This window comes from Myotis brandtii, unplaced genomic scaffold, assembly GCF_000412655.1.
Source record: "Myotis brandtii unplaced genomic scaffold, ASM41265v1 scaffold191, whole genome shotgun sequence".
In the NCBI taxonomy this organism is placed as follows: Eukaryota; Metazoa; Chordata; class Mammalia; order Chiroptera; family Vespertilionidae; genus Myotis; species Myotis brandtii.
The window spans coordinates 9,433,451-9,455,955 of record NW_005357115.1 but is presented as its reverse complement, the minus strand read 5'-3'; the positions used below and the strand labels follow the sequence as shown (position 1 = coordinate 9,455,955).

Genomic DNA, 22,505 nt, shown 5'->3' with positions numbered 1-22,505 from the left:
ATATATATATATATTTTAAAAGTACATAAGTAAAACATTTCCATTTGCCACACACTTCCTTCATCAACTCACTGCCTCCTGCATGGTAACCATTAACATAATTTGGTATTAAAAAATTACCAAGTATTTTTCTATGCATCAATATAACTATAAATAGATTTATGCATATAAAATAAATTTAGAGCTTATTTTTTCCATAAACAAGGTAATTTTTCAACAATTATTGGGTGACTTGAAAACCTACTAAGAATATTTTCTATGCCATTTTTTGTAGTGACACCTTATATCCCTTCATTTGAACATATCAATACATATTTACTTGTTCTTTCTCTATTGATGGACATTTAACTTTTAACTTTTTAAAAACTTTCACTGTTTTAAACTAATTTATGTAGGAAGTCGATATTATGTTTTTATGTGTAACCATCAGAATTTTTGTAGCATAGATTCTGATAACTGTAATTGCTGGGTTAATTGCATTTTAATGTTTAAGATAACGACAGGTTTTTTTTTTACTAACCAGCTGTTTGAATTTACACCCTTATCTATAGTGTATGAGCTGCCCTTTTCCTGTCAGTCTTGCCTCTCACAGATATTTTCAAACTTTTATATTTTGTTCCAAGATTTATTTCTTCATATAGTGCTTTAATTCCTGAAATCCCTGGGCTTATGAGTGACATGACTCCAAGTAAGCAGAAAACATATAGTAATAAGTCAAAAACAATATACTATATTTTTGTTTTAAAATAAAGTTTATTTTAGTGCATAATGCAGAACAGGAGGAGTTCTGTTAAACCTAACACATGACATTTTTTTAAAAAGACACAGAAAATTAAGATGGAAGAAAGGAATTATCCACTCATAGCCCCAATACTCCAAAACTTCCATTGTTAATATCGTGGTCTTTTTGTCCCCACTATCTATATATTATGAGAATTCTATATTTTGCATTATACAATATAATTAATGCTCCATTATGCTTTTATCACTTATACTAGAGGCCCAATGCATGAAATTTATGTAAGGGGCTCAGCCCTCGCAGCCCCTCACAGTCCTGGCTTCCCCTGGGAGGTCGTCCAGACCTTTGTTCTGCTATTCGGTCTAATTAGCATATTAGCTGGATAAAAAAGGATTATCTTTTTTTACTGATTTTGGTTTTGTTAATAGACTATGAATTTGACAAGTACATTTTTAAGTTTGTAGGTTTTGATTCTCTTCTGCAATGAGAGGTGTATCAGAATTATTGATAGATAAAATTGATATTTAGCTAAAAATTATTTTAAGCAGTAACTTCAAAAATTTTATTCAAAAAGGAACCCTAGTGACCCTCCAGTCAATTCCTTTATTTTTGCACAAGAGCCACACTGGAGCCTAATGAATCCATTATTTGTCTAAACTTGCCAGCTAGTTAGTTGCAAAGCAGGAGCATGAAAATTGGTTTCCTGTGGCCAGGCCAAAGCTGTTCCCATTACAGCCCACCGTTTCCTACCCCCTTACTTCCCAGTCACGTATACTTTTACAGTAATTTAAAACTTGAAACCAAATGGGCTTATTCTAAATCTCACCTTCACTTCATGTTTCTTCACACCTTGTAAGCTAATCTTTTGAAGTGGAGTAGCCAAGAAAAATTGGATGGAAAAAAAAAGTGGAAAGGAACAGGTTATAAATAGCAGATCAAATTGTAAAGTTGATTTCGACTTTTATAACTAAGAACTGTCTTCAATAGTTTGTCCCCTTTTACATACACTTTCACATAAAATGTGAATTTATTATTTATGCTCAGAAATGTTCTTAAATACAGGGTGGGGATGATATCTGACCCATGCATATGCTGGATGTGACTCCTTACATTGAACCCAGGTCTAAATTAAAGCTTGAGTTCCCCTTGGATTATATTTCAGTTGAAAGTTGGATTATATTCCTTTCGCTTTCTTTCTTGTCTTTCATTGTTGCTTCTTCCCATGAGAATTCTAAAATTGTCTCTCAAAGGGATAATACGGAGCTATGGGAAGAACATCCTTATCATTATGATAATAACCTCTCAATCCCTGTCTTTACAACCTGGGGTTGAAGTGAATTTGGAGAGTCATGTCTAGCATTTGTATTAAGAAAATTATATAATAGAAAGAAAATATCAGATTGCCTCAGTGGTAGTAGTGTTCAATATCTTTTCTATTAAACTTTTGTTCCTGTGTGTGTGTGTGTGTGTGTGTGTGTGTAAGCATGTTTGCATGTGTGCACTGGGCTATATGTGAAGAAACCTGTGGATTAATTTTAGGTGTTGTGGTCAGAAAACTGATCACAAAGTTAGAGTTTGGCCACAGCAAGTATGTTCATGAAAATGTCTCTGAACTTTCTTATAACGCTTTGTTCAAAACAGACCCTAAGACACTATAAGTAAAATCCAGAGACCTAGTCACACATTCTCACTGTCCAACAGTTCGTAGGTGATTATCAGAAGTACCTGGCAGCAGTGTTGCCCCTGAGAGTGTGGGCACATTGAATATGGAAACTGCATGGTGCACCCAGCTATGGAACTATGTGGGAGTCAGAAAGAGTGGGTGTTATGCAAACCACTGAATTCCCTCATCTCAGGGATCCTTCAAGCATCCTCTTAGTGTCAGACTTAAAACATCATGAATAAGGACAATACAGTTTCTCCACGTGTTGTCTTTTCTTCCCTGAGCTAAAACAAGTTTGTTCCATGAATAAAAAAGGCATGTGGGAAAAGTTACATATTTTTAAGAACATATTTCCACTCTTGTAAAACTTTTTTATTGTTCACTTGCTCTGTGTGTCTCTCTCTCTCTCTGAATATTATATATTCACTAGAGGCCCGATGCACGAAATTCGTGCAAGAGTAGGCCTTCCCTCCCCCGGCTGCTGGCACCGGCTTCCCTCTGGCACCCGGGACCTGGGCTTCCCTCACAGCCCTGGCTTCATCCGGAAGGTGGTCTGGTCTAATTAGCATATTATGCTTTTTTTATTATTATATATTTCCAGTTGGCCTTGTTGAACTAATTTGAAGAAGGGGTGTTACCCTTTTATCTTAAAAACACAAGTCACTGTGTTCATTGCACCCAATCCTTTGCCATACAACTCTTTGCTTTTCTCATACAGTATGCTTTTTAAAATTTTTATTTATTGATTTGAGAGAGAGAAAGATTGATTTTGTTTTTGTTCCAGTTATTTTTGCATTCATTGGGTGGTTCTTGTATGTGGCCTGACTGGGGAGGGAACCTACAACTTTGGTGTATCTGGATGATGCTCTCATCAACTCAACTACCGGACCAGGGCAGTACATTTCTTTTTAATGTCCACCTTTTCTTTTGTTATTAGCACTCCCTGTCTCATCATTTTCTAACTTAACATTAGCTGCTGTGTGGGAGAGGGGATCATCTGTTAACCTGCTTCCTGTTGGGCATGTTGGACAGTTAAAAATATATGTAATGAAATTCTATTTAGAGAAGTGTCACCATTCTCTCTCTCAAAATTATACCTCTCATTTCCCCAGATTGCTATGCTTTATATTTTTCTCAGTAGGATCTTATGCTACCTCTTGTCCCTAAATGAGTTTTCCTCTAGATGCTTGCACAGATGTGAACAGTAAAAATGAGTACATTGTCGCTTTCCCTTTTGCCGCCTCCTTCTGAAATGACGGTTACACGCTCCTGGTTGGAAGGCCGGAATAGCAATACCTTTGAGTGTTTCTCCCCTAGGAGCTTTCTTCATTTCATTCTGTGGAACTCTAGAGAGACAGATGTCCTCTAATGACCTGGCCACCTGCACTGTCTCTGCCAGCGGCTCCCACGCCCTCCTCCCTCACACAGACAGAGCCCGTTACGCTGCCCATGCTGCGGAGCGCCCCTCTGCTGGGGTCTGAAATGCCCCTGGCACCATACAGAGGCAGCAGCTGTGCCCTCAGATACACATCTCACATTCATCACAGGCCGTATTTTCATGTGGAGCTGGTCTCAGGTATCCCATGAAACAACTGAAATGCATCTTCCTACCCACAGTACACTTCCCCTGCCTGTCCCTACTTCTGTCCCCATCTTCTGTCTTTAGGCCTCTCCTGTGTGTCCGCCCCCTAAATCCCTGAGGCTCTATGTCAGTGGCTGGCATGGCACCAGTGTTTTCTAATCCACTTTCTCTCTTCAGACTCCTTCTGTTAGGCTTTAAGGTCTAGACCTGAGAGGACTCTAGGATAACCCAGTAATGGGTCAGTGTGGTGTTCTTTTCTGGTATCATATTTGCACTTTTACGAAGATCGTTCTGGAGATAGAATATTGGTGGGATTTTGAGTAGTCTGGTGGTTCAGGAGGGAAGTTTTGATTGTATCCATCTTCCATCTTTCTTTCTTTTTTTCCTTCTTTCTTCTTTTAATGGATTCCACAAGTATTTTTCTGGGATCCTCAAGGAATCCCATGTGAATGTCTACTCTTCCTCCTATGCTTAGGACCAGGGTCTTATGTATTTATAAACTAATAGAATTATTTTCTTCTTATATTTGGAGTGAGGGGGGGGTAATTTGTCAATTTAGATAAGTAACTAGTTTGATTTTTAAAAAGTAAACAGCAGCCCTGGCTAGTGTGGCTCAGTTGGTTGAAGTGTCATCCTGTACACCAAAAGGTGGGGGCATCAATTCCTGTTCAGGGTACATACCCAGGTTGTGGGTTTAGTCCCTGGTCGAGGTACATGTGGAAGGCAACCAGTCAATATTTCTCTCTCTCTCTCCTTTCCTCTTTTTAAAATTAATTTTTAAAAAGTTAAAAATAATAAACAGCAAATTTAACTTGGTTCTTGTGATTAATCATGACACACAGCATTTATTCAGTGCTTATTATAAACTAGATACTTTACTAGTATTATTTAATACTCAAACAACCATGTGAGGTAGGTCATATTATTATGCCCATATATGGAATGAGTAAACCAAGACCTTAGCGGTTAATTGCTTGATTCATGTGGCTAAGAATGATTAAGTCAGGTGTTGACATAGATAATCAGTCAAACTATTATATTCAGTAAAATCAATCAAGTCAGTTTAAGATGGATGCACACGATCTTTCCTTAGTTCACAGGTGCGTACCAGCTTTAAAAACGAGTACTAACCAGGGAGAGTCTGACTTTATTCCTGAGTGGTAGAGAATGTCGATTTCTCCTTTCTCTATCTCTTTCTTTCTTGACTATTAGTGATATGGAATGCCAATTTCTCTTTCCTTCTTCACTTCCTTCCTTTCTTCCTTTTTTTGGCTAAACTATGAGAGGCTGGCAAACACTCTGTTGGCTGTGCACTTTGGATTTTATACCCAAAGTCAAATACAGGCATACCTCAGAGATATTGTGGGTTTGGTTCCAGACCACCACAATAAAGCAAGTCATCCTTTTGCTAGCAGAGGGTCTTGCCTTTATTTTGTAAAAAGTGCAACATCTGTGATGTGCAATAAAGCCACCTGTGATAAAATGAGGCATGCCTATAGAATCATTTTAGTTACAGTCTGCCTTAATTCCACAAGCCTCTGTTAATTTCACTGAGACGTACAAAGACACTAGGAATAGAAAGAAACATGTGAAATTGCGCCCTCCAGGAGATCACCCGGAGGACCATGAGAGAAGGAAAGGGTCGTATGTAGGACACGGTGCACGCTGTAAAGATCTGTGTGTCTCCTGTCTTTGCCACAGGTACCATTTCTGTCAACACTCTGCGCACACCCTACACTGCCCCCGGGGAGAGTGAGATTCTGGACCTGGACGATGAGTTGTACCTGGGGGGCCTCCCAGAAAATAAAGCCGGCCTCGTCTTCCCCACGGAGGTGTGGACTGCTCTGCTCAACTATGGCTACGTGGGCTGCATCAGGGATCTGTTCATCGACGGCCAGAGCAAAGACATCCGGCAAATGGCTGAAGTGCAAAGCACCGCTGGAGTGAAGCCCTCCTGCTCCAGGGAAACAGCAAAACCGTGCCTTAGCAACCCTTGCAAAAACAACGGCATGTGCCGGGATGGGTGGAACCGATACGTCTGTGATTGTTCCGGAACAGGCTACCTGGGCAGGTCCTGCGAGAGAGGTAGGATTCCCAAAACCAAGCCGCTGAACTCCCCTGAGATGAAAAGCTTCTTACACATTGACCTTAAACTTTAAATTGACCGTGGACACCTAAAGTGTGCTCTGCTGAAGTGAGCTCCCCGCAAGCTGGGCAGTCACTCCTGACAGGTTCTTGATGCGTCCTTAATGATCTTCAAAGGACCCGATTCGGGAAGACACAGCTTTTTAAGGATATTGCAGGAATACATACTAGTATGTGGGTATTTTGTATCCTAGGGTATGAGCCTAAGCAGTATAGTAGACAATAACTGCTTTCTCTTTTGCCCAATTTTTAAATTTCAGGACACTAGAAAGTAAAGGCATGAATTAGACACATTTATGGAATCCAGGGCTAATATCTATCCCCTCAAATATACTAGTAGCATTAGAAGCAGGCTAAGCAGGAAGTTGCAACTTCCCTGACACTATTGCAGGAGAATCAGGTTAGCTTGCTCATTTCAATTCAGTCACCTTACTCAGGTTTGACATTTAAAAAGTAAGCTGCCTTTGCATCACCCCAGTTACACCAGCATTTTCAGAAGTGCGCCCCAATTTCAAAGGCACTTGCTTACCTTTGCCCCAGACCGAACTGGTCACAGAAGATTCATTGCCTATTCGATATGAAATGAAGGCTTTGTGTGTCTGTTGAAGCTCTGAGCAGGCACCTCCATTTCCTTCTCTATTAGGAGACTGAGCTACATTCCTTCTTCCTTTCCTCTCGATTTAGAAGGAGAAGAATAAGGGTTAAAGGAAGGGTGAAGGGTAAAGGCTGTCACAGTTCATCTGCAGACCGGGCTAAAGAGAGAAATAGCAGAACCAGTAGGTCTCAGCATGTACCTCTATCGATCTAAGAGTTTCAGATAAATGCTTTAGTTGCTACTCCCATTGCCACTCATTTTCAACAATGGAACAAAAAAATCGATATGAAGAAATATTGATGAGTTTTTCCATTGTGCTCTCACACTCTACATAACATCGCTGTTAGCCATTAACCTCAAAGTAACCGGCATCTATTTTTTCTTCCCTTCATTCCTACAACAGTTTAATACAACATTAACACTTTCTAGAGACAAAGTGGTGATTTTCTAGAATCCCAAGTTGAAATGTGACTTTAGTTCTTGATCTGAATAAGGAGGTTTGTCATTTCATCAGCTCTATTATTAACATTAATCAATATGAAAAATAATAAGAATAAATCCAATACTCACCTTAAATTACCTAACAAAATACTATCTCTGTTCTGTTATACAATTAGATGGGTCAATAGATGGGTAAATATTTTAATAACATTGATGCATTCATTCTCCTAATTGCAAAGGCTGTGAATTGTCATTAGGGGTTAGATATTTCTGTGCAGTTTTCATTTGCAAGGTGCATGTGGTCTCTGTAAGTTTTCTCATCTTCCCTTCTAATCTCAGTTTGTTTGTGTAGTTTGGTTTTTAGAAATTGCCAAAGGGACCAACAGTAACAACAAAGAGACAAAGCTCACGAGATGTGTTACAATTAGTCATAACGTGAGATGAGCAGACCTGTATGATTGAAGATTTTGTTTTTATTTTAATCACCCAGAGAGCTATCTGATTTCTGATGCCTCCAGCTTAAGTGAAACTAGAACAGGCTATAGCTGCACCCTCACAGGAGTTGCAGAAGCCTTCAGTTAAATATGCATGGTGCACCACCCTGTGGCAGTGCCCCACTACTACACATGGCAGAAATAAAAATAGAAATTGTAGAGCTTCCTGAGCCAGAATGAGGAAAAGGGAATATTTATATATTGCAATAATTAGAAGGAGGGTGGCAAGCATATGCAGATTTGCAAATGAGAATTTAATAGCAAGCTTCATCACTGAGATTCGACATACATTTTTATCTGACAGATGGCTGGAAATTTCCACAGATTTCTTTGTCTCTGGGTTGGTTGTGTGTGGAGGAGGAAATGGTCGTTTTGTGTGTATTTTTTGTTTCTGGACTACCCGGCATATTGTGAGTAGTCTTTGATTTTCAGAGTTAATTTTCTTGTTCATATTCCGGCATCGCCTGCGAGCAGGGTGAGGTGGGTGGGATGCTGTCATGCTCAATACCACAACGTCTGGCTTCCGCCCAGTGCCCAGCTTTGCCCTAGTTCAGTCAACACAAGATCATGCCCAACCCTCGGGATTTCCTATTCAAAATAAAGGGATTTTTCTCTTTACACTCTAATCACATACGATTGTTGAGCACATAAGAGTTGATTGACAACTCTTGAAGTGAATAAAAATAAAGGCACTTAAAAAGTTTCCATTTTACTATTATTGAGCAATAGTTACTAACATATAAAGATAATTATTCAAAGTAATTAAAAAGCATGTTCAAGTCCATGGACAATTCAGCATGGGGAATGGAGCTGTAATCCCATTATAGGAAATCTTCATTCTGCATTAAGTAAGCAAAGGCGTTTATAAGAAAGAACAGAATATTTGCTGACGTAGGAAAATAGTATTTTGTCTATGTGTATTGATCCCATAAGGAGGAGTACTATAGAAATAATGTTCAGTAGAATATGAATTAAATGCAGCACCTGCCCTCCTGCTCTATTTATTTATTTTTTAAATAAAACTGGGAATTTTTAGAGATTCGCTCATATAGAAGTTATTTTGGGTCGTATGTATATGGAATAATCAGAGGTCTACTTTATACTTGTTTGTTAAAATTCTAACAGATGGAGGGACAGATGTCAGAGCAATATAATTTGGCTCCCTGTCTGATTTTCATAGTTGATCACAATATGTGACTGCCTCTCGGCAAAACTGAGCGCAGGTGTACACTTTAGACGGCGAGAAGGAATAACACAGAAGAGCAAATTTATCAAACTTAAGGACAAAGGAAAAAGAGATCTAAGAGACAAAGTGGAAACTTTTCTGCCCCCACTGGGAATTATTGCCTTGGAATTGGCCATTTAAAGGACTCTTTTGTATTCTAAGTGATAAAATAATTTTACTGATGTTAAAAGATGCTGCCAAATAGCATAACCTTCAAATGTCAGAATGTTGTTTACCATTTATTTGGCAACTCTAGGCTACAACCTTGTGCATTTTTTATTTCTTGTCTAATTAAAAATTAATTCCAATTATGAGAAATCACTTAGGCATTCATTTGTCGTTTATCAACAGGTTATTTTCACATTGAGAATGGTTTAAAATGACAATCAGGGGCTCTCAAGTTTTATTATTTTACTCTGTTATTTCATTCCTGCTGCTTTTTGGAGAATGGTAAAGGCGAATGATCCTAATTATTTTTCCTACTTTGGGTTGGATTTCAGTCTGTATTTATGATCCACTGCCAGACCTCTATATTTCTAAAAGGATGTTTCTCTACTTAGCTTTTAATCAAATTAAGCTACATGGCTGTGAATTATCATCAGGGGTTAGATATTTCTGCACAGTTCTCACTTGTGATCATTTAAAATATGAGTATTGAATAATAGAGACTGATTTACAGACTGAATAACCAGGCAAAAACTAAAAATATTTTTGTATTTTTATCTGTATGATACCACAGTAACTGAACAATTGATAATGGCTTTTAAACTTGTATTCACATATTGTTTTATAGACATGGACACTGATTGGCTGTAGTTCAGGATAAGAAATAATAAAGATCAAATTTCTCTAAAGATTATACTAGAAACACTTTTTCTGTTGTTGTTGTTGTTTTATAGAGTTTACTGCAACTTTGCAATCATGTTTTAATTATCTTTGGAGCAAGTTCTTCTAGATTTTTCGGCACTGAATTCTGTTTTGCAATATTGCATCTGTCTGGGAAACTTCTTCTCTAATTGGAAAATGATCTGATATAGAACCACTATATTTTAAAGGATTGTATTATTTTCTCAGTGCTTAGGTCAGGGGCTAGCCATGGGATCCCTACTTTGGGCAATAGACCCCTTTCCTAATCTATCTTTTGCAGCACAATTATAAACTTTAAAGTAGACTTTAGTATTTTGTTCATATTTATTACCAAAATTAGATTCCACTTATAATAGGCAGAATAAATACTTAATTTTTTTTAGTGAGTATATATGTAAGCTTGGTAACCAGATTGAAGGACGTTCTTTCATGTACCCTCAGGATTGAGTGCAATCATTCATTCAGTCCGTGTTCATTGAGCCTCTGCTGTGTGCCTAGCACTTTGGGGCGCTGAGCTGCTGATGGAATAATGAATAGGAGCATCCAACCTCTGTCCTCACCACACTCAGCACTTAGATTTTATAGGGCAAGGACAGCTAATGCTATATAAACAAAAAAGAAAGGCTAATTAAAAACTCGAGTGGTAAGTAGATATAGAATAACTAGGGGGAAGATTAAAGGAGTGCTTGCAGCATATCTCTCTGAAGTAACATTTGACCAGAGACAGGGATGCTGAAGGAACCAGCCATATAAAGTCTGGGGCGAAGCCTGCTAGGACAGAGTGCAAATACTTCAAATACTTGAGAGATGAAATCAGTGTGTCTGGGTTTTACTCAACTAATGTGTGTGTGTGTGTGTGTGTGTGTGTGTGTGTGTGTGTGTTGGGGGGGGGTGATGCTAAAAAATGAGGCCAGAGAGACAGATTGGGCCAGATCACAGAAAAAGGTTAGAAAAACGAGTACAGCTTTTATTATAATTGCAGTAGAAATCTATCAGTGGGGGTTGGGGGAGGTGAGGGATTGTTTAAGCAATAAAGTGATAGAATCTGATTTACTTCTTTAAAATTTTAGCTTGGCTGCTGTGTGCAGGGAGGAACAATCAAAGTGAGGAGACTTTTGAGGGAGCTTTATAGTGGTCCAGGTGAGAGACTGCAGCAGAGTCTGAGGGACTTTGGTGGTAAGAGTAAGTAAATGACTCCGGAAGTGAATTGGAATTAGTGCCTTCAAGCATTGCAGACTTGCAAATAGATTGGACATGAGGAAGGTGAGAGAGAAATCAGAAAGGCAAAGGTCTGAGTGATGGGTTATATCATTTACCGAGATGGAGAACATTGGAGGACATGATGGGTGTTCATTGTTGGGGCGGGGGGGGGGGGAGGGGTGTGAGTGGTAAAGAGTGTAGTAAGGTACCTATCATATTCAATTTGGAGATGTTCAATAGGCAATGGATGAATGATGAGTGATGGAGCTCAAGAGAGAAGTCAGGACTGTTAATAAATATGAGGGGGAGTGAGCATATGCATTGAGAGAGATCCTTTGTCATGAGGTGGGCAGAAAAGAGTGCTAGGCAGGGACCCTGGGACCTTCATGCTTATCCGTTCTGGATATGCCTTCAGTCTCATGATGGCAACAACTGATGATCACAGGATGTTAGAAGGAACGCTTGACTTCGCTGACTTCTTGAAAAATAAACTTGCAAAACCACAACTCCAGAAACACCGTCTTCATAATAAACACAGTTGCATTAGTAAAGTTAATTGTTGTGTCATGTACCTGGGCAGGATCATGAGAATTTCCTAGTTTGTTTTAAATCCAGGTAGTTTTTATTTTATTAGATAATAGTATTGAGTTTTGAGAACCAATGAAAGAGCAGCATGACTCACACTTGTTTCGCAATATTCTACCACCACAGAAAGTGTTTAACACTCAGGGGTGCTGACGATTTCTTAAAGCAGTCAGTTTGTGACCCACGGTTTTTGCTGTTTGCTTTTTTATGTGTTTAACACTGTATGAAGCAGCTTCCCTAAGAAAGCAATCCACTTTCGTTTTAGTGGCCCTCACCCACACATGCTCTTCAATCCCACCTGCCATCTCTAGGAAGTACATCGTCGTTGACGTTTTAGTGATAGCTTCATATTTTCAGGATACCAAGGTTGTGGCCACAGGTAGTTTTAAGTTCTAATTCAGTGCCCTTAGAATCAGGAACTTTTAAGGAGAGCAAAGGCCTTAAAGATCCTGTTCCAGCAAATGAGATCCTCTCAGAGCCTAGGCGGCTTTTACAGAGCTGGTCAGTGGCCGAGCCACATATAAACATTCATTAAATAGCTGCCCGAGCTTCCAACCAGGCTCACACTGCAGATACACAGCAGAATCGATCTCTGCTCTTGGAAAGAGAGACACATACGAAAACATGTATGATCCAACACGATCAATGCTATAGGTGGAAAGTGCTATGGGAATGAAATGGAAAGTGCAGCCATATTTCCCCCTGGGTTTTAGCAGGTACTTCACTGAGAATGTTCTCCCTACTGTGACCCCTCTGTTCAGCTTAACAAAGAATTGCTCATTTCTGAAGCGGACGAGCTGAGCTTGTAGTCTTGTGTTCTATCTGGAAGACTTTAGTAGGTCACTCCTTTCCTTTTCCAAGTCTGAATGCCCTAACGGACCAAGAATATTTAAATTCATTTCTCACCTACAGAGGCAACGGTTCTGAGCTACGATGGGAGTATGTTTATGAAGATCCAGCTCCCTGTGGTCATGCACACAGAGGCTGAGGACGTGTCCTTACGGTTTCGATCCCAGCGTGCATATGGCATTCTCATGGCAACCACCTCCAGGGACTCGGCAGACACCCTCCGCTTGGAGCTGGACGCAGGGCGTGTGAAACTGACGGTCAACCTAGGTAACAACTCACCTTCCCCACTGAACTAACACCTTTCACTTTTTGTTCCGTTCTGCCTGCCAACATTTATCGAGTAGCCTGTTTGCCATGGAAAGTTAAAACACTTAATGGTCTCATTTCCATCATTTAATTTAATTTAGGTTTTGGGGGCATCTTTTTATTGTTTTTTGTTGTTGTTATTATTGTTGTTTGTTTACCATAATTTACTGTCTTGTGATTCCTACCACTGAGGGTTCTTGAAAGGAAGCCATCCATATCAATGAGGTTAATTGAAAATATAAATCATTAGGCTTGCAGAGGCCTCAAATCGAGTTTCCTATTATCATATTTACTGGCATTCTGATTGGCTATAGATGATATCCTTTCAGATATATCTACTGAGATAACATATGCACCAAATATCAAATTTCCACTTTGTGATCTAGGTCAACAGTAGTTTTTCTTCTATTCCATGGGCTTCTCCTTTCAATAGTCACCTTTGTGGTAGCTCATCTTTTCTGTTTGGAAATTCTGTGTGGTGATATTCTGCTATCAAACAGCAATCCACAACCCTTCAATGCCCAAAGTCTGCGGCCCTCAGCAAACAGCCACGAGAACACTAAAAACACAGGCTCTTCTTCAGAAAAATAATGCTTTCCTGCTTCATTATAGAGTTAGGCAAGAGTTGCTACAGTAAAACCTCAACAACCCAGATGAAACATGGGGGAAGGCCAGGCCGAATTAAGAAAATATCTGAATTGTAGAATTAGCAAAAATTAAACAGTTTGATTTTCAGTTGTATTCGAAACACAAATTAATAGCTGGGGAAAAAAATCCTGTTAAGGAAAGGTGTTACTAGGCTGGCTTTAATGGATGGATAAGAATTATCCATAATTAGCACATTGTTTCATGCAGGTTGGGCCATCAATACATAGTAAAGTAGTTGAAATCAGCTTTCTCCCTAAACTTGACCTTTCACAATTTGTTTGTTTAATTCTTTTCAGGTGGTCTATAGTCAGACTGAATGAAGAATTATAAATAATCTGCCCAATAATTTTCAATATTATCATTAACTCCAAGAGGAGCACACATTAATGAGGTTTTACTGTATTACCTGGAAGGAGCAATAAACACCCATAAAACTTAATAAACAGAGAAAATAAATAAGCAGAGAAAAATGTGAAACTATGTAGATTTAAAAAAAAAAAGTAGGAAATGTGAGGAAGTAAGGCATTTATAGAAACCCCACCTACATTTTCTAATTGTGCTCGGCAGAATGATAGCCCATAAAATATATAATTGTTTCATTACATTCAATTAGTATTAGTTAAATTAAGTTAGATAATAAGGGTGTTTTTCAAAGATCACTGAAGAAAACACAGGACTCATTTTCTGTTCTGTTAGAGTTCCCTCTAGTGACCATGATAGGTTACTACAGCCAATCAAAATAAATTGACTAATTGCAGTAAAGGGGCTGCTAGCCAAAGTGGAAACACTCCTGGACGTTTTCCAACAGCAAAGCATTCTGTGGAAAGAGCTGTGTAGATGCTGGTCCTTGGCTGTTTGCAACCACTTTTCTGATGCGGTTGACGACACATGACAAACTCAGCTACATGGAAACAGAATCTAGGTTTATCTTTTTCCTGTTCCCCAAAGGCATTAAATTCTACGACCAAAATCGACAAATATTTATCTATACATGAAATAAGCATAAAACACCCCACATAGTCCTTTAAAGATAACCCTTGTGACCACAGTCTGTGTTATTCAGATCAGACATCCTGTCCTTAAAGAACCCGCTCTTCCATAAGAAGCAAGTAGAAGAAAGGGAAAATCAATAGCATCAACCATGACACTTATTGCGGCATAGAGATGACATTGTTAGCTCCTAAGAGAGGCATAGGCTGAGGAATGTTCTGAGCAGTGACACTACTTCTTAGCCACTGGAGTTTCTAAAAGAAACATAGCGTTTCTTTCCTCCTCTGATTAATACAAGGCGTGGAATGCAGCCAACTTCGGGCTGTGACCTCTTTGTCCAAGCAAAACCAAAATAAGACATTAGGGTGAGGTGAGAATAATTTCCACTTGCTCTCCATGGACCACCCCGATCCTGAAGGATTCCGATGGCCTTTGTGGGATACTAGCTTTTGGAGGTCCAAGATGTCTGAGCTTCGCTGAGCTTGCACCTGCACCCCGTTGTGACGGAGCACTTTTTAATTACGCTGAAAACAAGGATCTGTTCTTTCACAGATGGGGAGGAAGTCGCAGCCAGTCCAAGTCAAGCATCTTTGACAGTTGACAATTCTTTATTCCACTTAGATTTGTCACCATGTAGCTTTGTTTGAATTGGCCATTTTTCAAACCTTCCGATGTTGTTTCCAATGGCGAAGTTTTATAACGATGAATCTGGGTTCTAGAAATACGTAAAGTTATGGAGTGGCCATATTTGCATGTGTCTGTCCCCGGAAGGGTGGACTGTGATTTTATTGGATGTCTGCAGCTATTACCTTGAAGGATAAATTTTCATTTTTCATCTATTCTTCCCCATCTAGATTGTATCAGGATTAACTGTAATTCCAGTAAGTGCCTATTCAAAATTCTTAAAATGTTATTCCTCCATTATGATGTAAGCTAGTCAAGAAAAAAAAAAGAGCAAGAGAAAGGCATTTATAAAACTCATGAATTCACTTTTGACGTATACCAGTCCATCATCTGGGTTGTAAAAATTCATTTTGAAATCTGTCCAGTTGAAGACTTAACAGCTGTAGTCCCTACCGCTAAGTGACAAAGAGGCGGCAAGTGTTTCTTGACATAAGGTACAAACGCCTCTATAGACCTTTGGATAGGTCGAGTAGAATTTGTATTTTGCCAGATCTTGGACTCCAGTAACTCTCTTCTTCATGACCAAATTTGGAGAAAATACGATGGGTCCTATTTCCTTCACTTATTGTTTTTGTCTCTTAACGCAAATACAGAAAAACATGTAATTCCTTTCATTTTGAGAGTTAGTATTAAATCTTTCTAAATTCAACCGTTTACATAGGAAAATGTGTTTTTTCCAAGTTATAAATATACAGAAAATTACTTGTCTAAAGAAGTTTTTCTTGTTCCTAACGAGTATCTACATGATGAATTTTTACATCCTGATCATATATCTGCAAAAATAACTAAATCTGTGATATGCATGCCAAATGATAAGTCAGAAAAGATGCATGGACTGAGTTTTATTTGATTGTGGACTAGAGAACCTGAAAGGATATAAGGACTGTGATTTTATTTTGAGTTGTAGTCTTATCTAAAGAGTACATTTATTTCCTTTCTTTACATAAATATTTAGATTTTTCTTTTCCAGGTTTTGCTGACCACATTAAAGAATCTCCTCCAATGTTAACAGAATTGTTAGCTATTTAAATAAGTGGTTCTCACAAGCTTCGAATCTCTCATGGTCATAATCAGTAAAAAAAATTGCCTCTATCCTTATAAAGTGCTGAATGTGAGTTGATGGAGTCTAAACCCCAAACCACAGGCTGTGTTTCCAAGTGGCAACAAGCTATCCTCTGAGGAACAAATGGTGGTCTTATGCTTACAAATCGATATGCTTTATCTAATGGAATTTTTACAACTTCCAACACTGTGCTTCTTATAACTCAGATTTGCTTCACATACTTTAAGATTCATTTTAAAATAGCAAAAAAGACGGTCTCTGATCATAGCAAGAAAAAGGTCATGGAATCATGACTTCAGAAAAATTAAATTCATAAACTACCATCTCAAACAGAATAGCTCCTGAAATAATCTGTCAAAACTCTGCAAGTGGAATTTTCAGGCACACCCCATCTCCTCTCAAACCCCGTCTCTTCTCTGTCATACTCCCGAGCAGGTGCACAGACTTTGCAGCTCAAATCCTGTGGTCCAGTTTGCCTTCAGCTCTGGGGCACAGATGCAGGCCAAGTGGCAACTCACACAGATCTGTGCCTTAAGGCAGCTGGAGATATTTAGATTCTTCCCAAATCTTAGGAAATCCATGTGAGAAAACATGTTTCTTTTTAGACTTCTGCTTTATGTGCTCTTACAATAAAACATGGGTTTTACAATTTATAAATGCAACCACATAAGTGCTAGTGTTTGATGGAAATTAATCCAATGAAATGAACTGTGTTCTTCAGCTACATAAATTAATTTTCAAAACATGTTTATAGTCTAACTCCTACATTCATGCATTACCTTCATTTGGCTTATAAGAGTCTGATATTAAGTATAGTCATTTTTTCTCTGGATATTACTGAGAGTATTATCTTTAAGGATAAAAAACTTTGCTGGTGGGTGGCATTTTCCCCCTTTTAAGAGGTGCTACATTTAAATTACTTGAATTAAATGAATGACTGTGACACACCTTTCGGTGCACACCTTGTACAGGACTGCAAGTGCCTTAACTTGACAGCAGTCCCAGGAAAGAGCATTCAATGATCAGGTAACGTTTCATTTCCTTTTCCTTTGTTTTATTTGTGGAATCTTGGGCAGGTTTAACAAGAAGCCCAAGTTCTATCAAGAATTCGTGTTATTACTCAACTTTGAGGAGAGGATGACATTTTATATACAATAATGAATATCTAACTCACAGTGATTAAATAAGCAGAGATTTCCACCTGGAGTGCATTTCCTACCCCATAAAAAATAAAAAAATATCTGCATTGCAGTATAACTTGAAGGTTAATGAAAGTTCATGTATGACATTTATGACCTTTGAGTCATAAGTTTTATGAAACTGAGATGAATGTACATTGATTAAATCCCAGCCATATACCACCACCGTCTCTAAAATTTATACCAAACACTTGAAGGTTAATGAAAGTTCATGTATGACATTTATGAACTTTGAGTCATAAGTTTGTATGAAACTGAGATGAATGTATGTTGATTAAATCCCAGCCATATACCACCACCGTCACTAAAATTTATACCAAATGTAAGAAGATATCAGCTGTATTATGAAATTAATAGGAAATACCTTAATTGATGTATTTTAAGAATATTTCCACTGGAAATATATAAACTATAACATAAAAGATTATCTTGCGTTGAGAGTTAATACCAAACTTTAAATGATTAAGTTTTAATGAAAACCTCCCCAAATTTCTCTATACTCACACAGAATTGCTCTGTTTCCTATAGTGGCACCATCCTTCCTCACCTCCATCCTACCCCCACCAACCCCAGTTTACAGCAGATGTTCCTTGATATGCAGAAGAAGTGATGCATAGTACCAGACTGGCCAATCTTGGCTATTGAAGAATAGGCAGTAGGTGAGGGGGGAGAAAACCTGGCTGTCGGTATTCAGACCTGTGTGAGGATAAGAGACGGCAGATATGTTTCTTTTTCAGCCCTTCCAGTGTCAGTAGTTTAGATACAACAACAGACTCTTTCATGGACAGGCTTTGGCTAAGGTTCTTTTGGGAAAGGGCAGATTTGAATTCCAAAGACCATCTCCGTCAGATTCTTTGTGGCCAATATTTCCCCCGTAATAGGAGAAGCTGTCAAGAAATGTTACATGTTTTTATTTAAAACTTAAAAGCTTATTTTCATGTGTGGAGAGGGTACGTTTGAAAAAAGAGCCTTCGCTATGAATAGTGGTCATTTCACTGTCAAAACGCATGCTTTGTTGTTTCAGATTACAAACCGAATATCTCTGCAGACATTCCCAGACCAATCTCAGCTCTTTGATGTCCATTAGCTTATGTCATTGCTAAAATATATGTGACATATACAACTTGGAATTAGATTAAGGTCATTGTTTGCAGAATTGTGGACTGGGAGGGGACCAGCGAGGTGTGTTACCTACGGGTTCTCCATTCTCCTCTGTCCAGGATAAGAATAAAGGGGCAGTCAGATTGCTCTTGCCTCCTTAATCAACTCCAATAGTGAGAACAACAATCTACCCTCATAAAGTAAATGTATATGGAAGTTGCTAAAAGAACTGCCATCTTTTAATGTAGATATTTTCTTCCCTGAGCAGTGAAGGGTGCTACAATAAAGAGAGATGGGAAAGGACTGTAAGTAAAGTGACATTCTTCTAACAGAAAGAGGAAAAATTATTTGAATTAACAAAAACAGATATGTTGTAGAGTGTTTTACATAAAATCATTTCTGCAAAAATGTATACTATGACAACCTATTCCTTAATAAATTATTACCAAGGAAATCCAAGTCAGAGTGAATAGTCCTTTTATGACCAACGCATGAATTATTTGCATGAAAAGGTGAGTGTTTGATAGTCTCTTGCCTGCTCCATAATATTAATTGCCTTAAGAAGTCTTTTAAAGATATAAAGAATGCAAAAAAATCAAATGCATTAATAATAGGGTCATATTCTGCATTTTTTTAATGTCTGCCAAAGTACATAATGTGATGTCTTGGTCATGCTATCTCAGAGTGACCAAGGCAGTCTTCCACAAACCTCCCAACAATAAATCCAAAGTCATTAGGCTATGTGTTTATATTGTTTTCCCCAAATTTGGCCTTTACAGTGGCATGTTGCATGCTTCAATAGTTCCAATTTCTCTCTCTCTCTCTCTCTCTCTCTCTCTCTTCTTCTAGTAACTTTTAAAGTTGTTAGTGCTATATATACTCTTTGAAGGTTTAAATACATTGAAAATTTGAAAACTAAACTTGCTCCTATAAACTATAGGTGGTTCATAATTGTCATATAAATAACTACTTTAAATATGTAGTGGATGCAAGGTTTGGTTTTGTTAGTATTTTCTTTTTTATTTTTATTTTCAAATCAATGACATAATTTACAGAATCTGCTTATTGCCCACAGGAAGGCTTGAAGCCACCTCTGCATCCACATAAAAAATGGATTTTAATAAACATAATCTCTAATGCTTGTTTGCATTATTTTTGGTTTCTTTATGCCTTTACACATGCCCAGCTCTTTCTTCCTACCAAGATTTACTCTTCCCACTTCTCCATTTCCAATGTTGTTTTCTCTGGTTCTCTTTTCTCTTATTTTCTTACAATAATAAACACTCTCTGGAGTTGAAAACAAAATGATTTATTCGTCTGACCTTCCAACTGTTTTGGGCTTCTTACAGAAAATGGCATATCTAAGATGCAGGGACAACAAACTTGCAGATGATATTAATGTGGGTAGTGTCAAGGGTTGAAGTTCAACTCCTTTTATTTCTAGCTCAATGTCTAAGTATTGGAGGGAAAAGGAATCTAAGGCCAAGTACTTAACCTCACTTTTGACTTGGATATAATGGGGGAAAAAACGCCCTGAGTAGTACGTTTTGGAAAATGTACTATGATGGATGTCTGGAGTGGATAATAAGATCCTCTTATTATCATTTTATTACCAGAATGAAAAGATCAACTGTATATTAGTTATCACCAATTTCTTATGTAGATCAAAGTGGAAAGCAATAAAAGATTGCAGTGTGTCAACTAGTGGCACTTAAGCCATGTTAGATTGCCTTCATCAGGCGGCCACTTGGCAGCTACTTAAAAAGATGTGAGGACATTTCTGGGGGCTGATCCTTGTTAACATGAAACAAATGTTCAGTTTGGAGCAGCTGCCTGGTACCTAAGAGCAAAGAAGTGCAAAAGGGAGTCTCCTGCCTCGGCTGCCATGCAGCAATCCATCACTTGGCTTGTAGGACTCCATCACTCATTGCCTCTCAGTGACTGCTGCAATTTATCTGCCGAGGATATGAGCTGTTCTGTTTTGTTTCTTTGTTTTTTTCTTTGTTTTTTGTTTTTTTTAAGCTGCAAGTATATATTAAGAAAAGGAATAGGCAGTTTATAAATGATTACTTTTAGCAAAAATCCAAGAGAAATTACATATAAAATATAGAGACCATCGATTTCTGGTGAAAAACAAATGGCTTAAAACAGGCAAAGAGAGCGGGCACATAACAAGTCTTTAGAAAAATATCAAAATTGAAATAAAATTTAAGGGAAGCCCATTTTGATTGTCCACATTTTAAATTTATGAGAATTATAAAGAAAAGTGCACTTTTTCTTTGCACATTTAAGTGGCTACATAGATTGGGAAAATTGTAATGTGAAGGCTTGGTAAGTAGAAGATGGGAGTCTATTTCGGTGAATAATTAATCTGCCCACTGCCTATATGCAAATATAAAATGCTGCAGTGTTTTAGCAGATTACTCTTTTGTGTGGGTTAAGAATTCATCTTGAAATTGGGCTCAATTATTAATTTTTCACTAAGGCACTTCCTTATTGCTATTGCAAAATGCTGTGCTCACAGTAATGCAAAATTTCAGATTCCTGGTGACCCAGTTCATCAAATTCTCCGTTGTCCAATGTTGGCATTGTAACAATGGCCTAGGTAGATATTGTTGGACAAACCTAGAAAGTTTCAGAAAAAATGTTCTGAACTTGATATTCCCTTGGGTTCTGTGAAAAGGAATGTTTCTTTTACACAATCAAATGTCATCAAAGACCACAGCCTGTTGGTCAGATATTTTTGTTTGTTTTACTAGAAAAAGCTGGTCTCTAAACATCCACTATTTCCTGCATAGTCTTGAGTTTCTTCCTTTGTTTGTGTTTATTTATTTACTAGAGGTCCGATGCACAAAATTCGTGCAAGATTAGGCCTTCCTTCTCCTGGCTGCTGGCACCATTTTCCCTCTGGCACCTGGGACCCGGGCTTCCCTTGCAGCCCTGGCTTTGTCCGGAAGGTCATCTGGAAGGACATCCGGTCTAATTAGCATATTATGCTTTTATTATTATAGATTGGTAGGGAGGTAACACTGGTTATAGCTTCTCCTTTTTCATGTCTTCTGCTTACTCCTGGTGTCTCCTGCTTCATGATTTCTGTTCACTGCTTTGTCCTGTGCATATCTCTTGGCTTTTTGCCGCTCCTGTACTAACTATTGACACTGTATATGTTCTGTATTCAGACTCCCCTAGACAGAGGATCTAGTGGATTCATTACTTATTCTTGTTCTATTGAACAGAGATTTCAAATCATGTCGCCTCATAAGCCATTGATCAGATTTTAGCTTTGGGGGCTGATGACACTAGTGACCCAAGCAGCTGTAATTAGAGTGGGGTGGGGGTGGGGCACACAACATACTTCTTTCAAGGGGATGTAGGAGCAGCAGGCTTTCCACACAAACATCTTTTCTCTAGGTTGTCCGATTAAAACTGTTTTTACTATCGCTGTAAAATACTCATGTGGATTACAGTTTGTTCACATAATAATGACTAACATATGGTGTATAAGCCAAGTGAGCAAGTCTCTTTAAATCAGGGAGGCAATGCAAGGGAATGTCAAAGAATTTGGAAACTGAAATGTTCAGTGTGCTCAGAGCTCTTACCCAGTTCTTTCACTTGTTACCAATGGGAGCACAGAGCAAGATGGATAAGAAGTGCATTATGAAAACGGTTTTCCCCAAAGGTAAAGTAAGAAATTCTAAGAGTATTTAAATCACTGTTATTTTTATTGTACTTGGACTATTTGTTGTTATTTGTTCTTTGAATGAATCATTCATATAATTGTGAGAATTCTTCACCCTTCCCAGGTTATCAGTCTGAATATAGACTTGAAATATTTATGCATAGTATTATTAAAATAAATTTCAAAGTCGATTATTCTTTTTAAAATAGATGATTATTAGAATTAAAATTGCTTTGGAAATGTAGGCTTTAAGGTAAAGATTACCAATTCTATTTTAAAATTTGCATATGAAGAATGTACATAGCCCGTTGAAATTTGCTCATTAAATTGTCAGATACATAGAAGAGTTAGCCAATTTTGGAAATCAGTAAATTTCCAGTGTAAATAAATGTGTACTAATAGGCAATCTGAAGAATTCTGAAATGTTTACATTTTCCTAGGTGCAAAGGA

At 38.1% G+C, this 22,505-nt stretch overlaps 1 protein-coding gene across 3 annotated transcripts in view; it reads left to right on the top strand.

Annotated features, from left to right (window-relative positions):
- NRXN1 (neurexin 1) overlaps positions 1 to 22,505 on the top strand; it is a 944,853-nt gene that overhangs the window by 401,145 nt on the left and 521,203 nt on the right. For all 3 annotated transcript variants that reach the window (XM_005864821.2, XM_014538489.1, XM_014538488.1), the window contains 3 exons: positions 5,686 to 6,069; positions 12,449 to 12,652; positions 15,184 to 15,210. In XM_005864821.2, the coding sequence (XP_005864883.1) occupies positions 5,686 to 6,069; positions 12,449 to 12,652; positions 15,184 to 15,210 (615 nt within the window). The remainder of the gene's footprint in view (positions 1 to 5,685; positions 6,070 to 12,448; positions 12,653 to 15,183; positions 15,211 to 22,505) is intronic.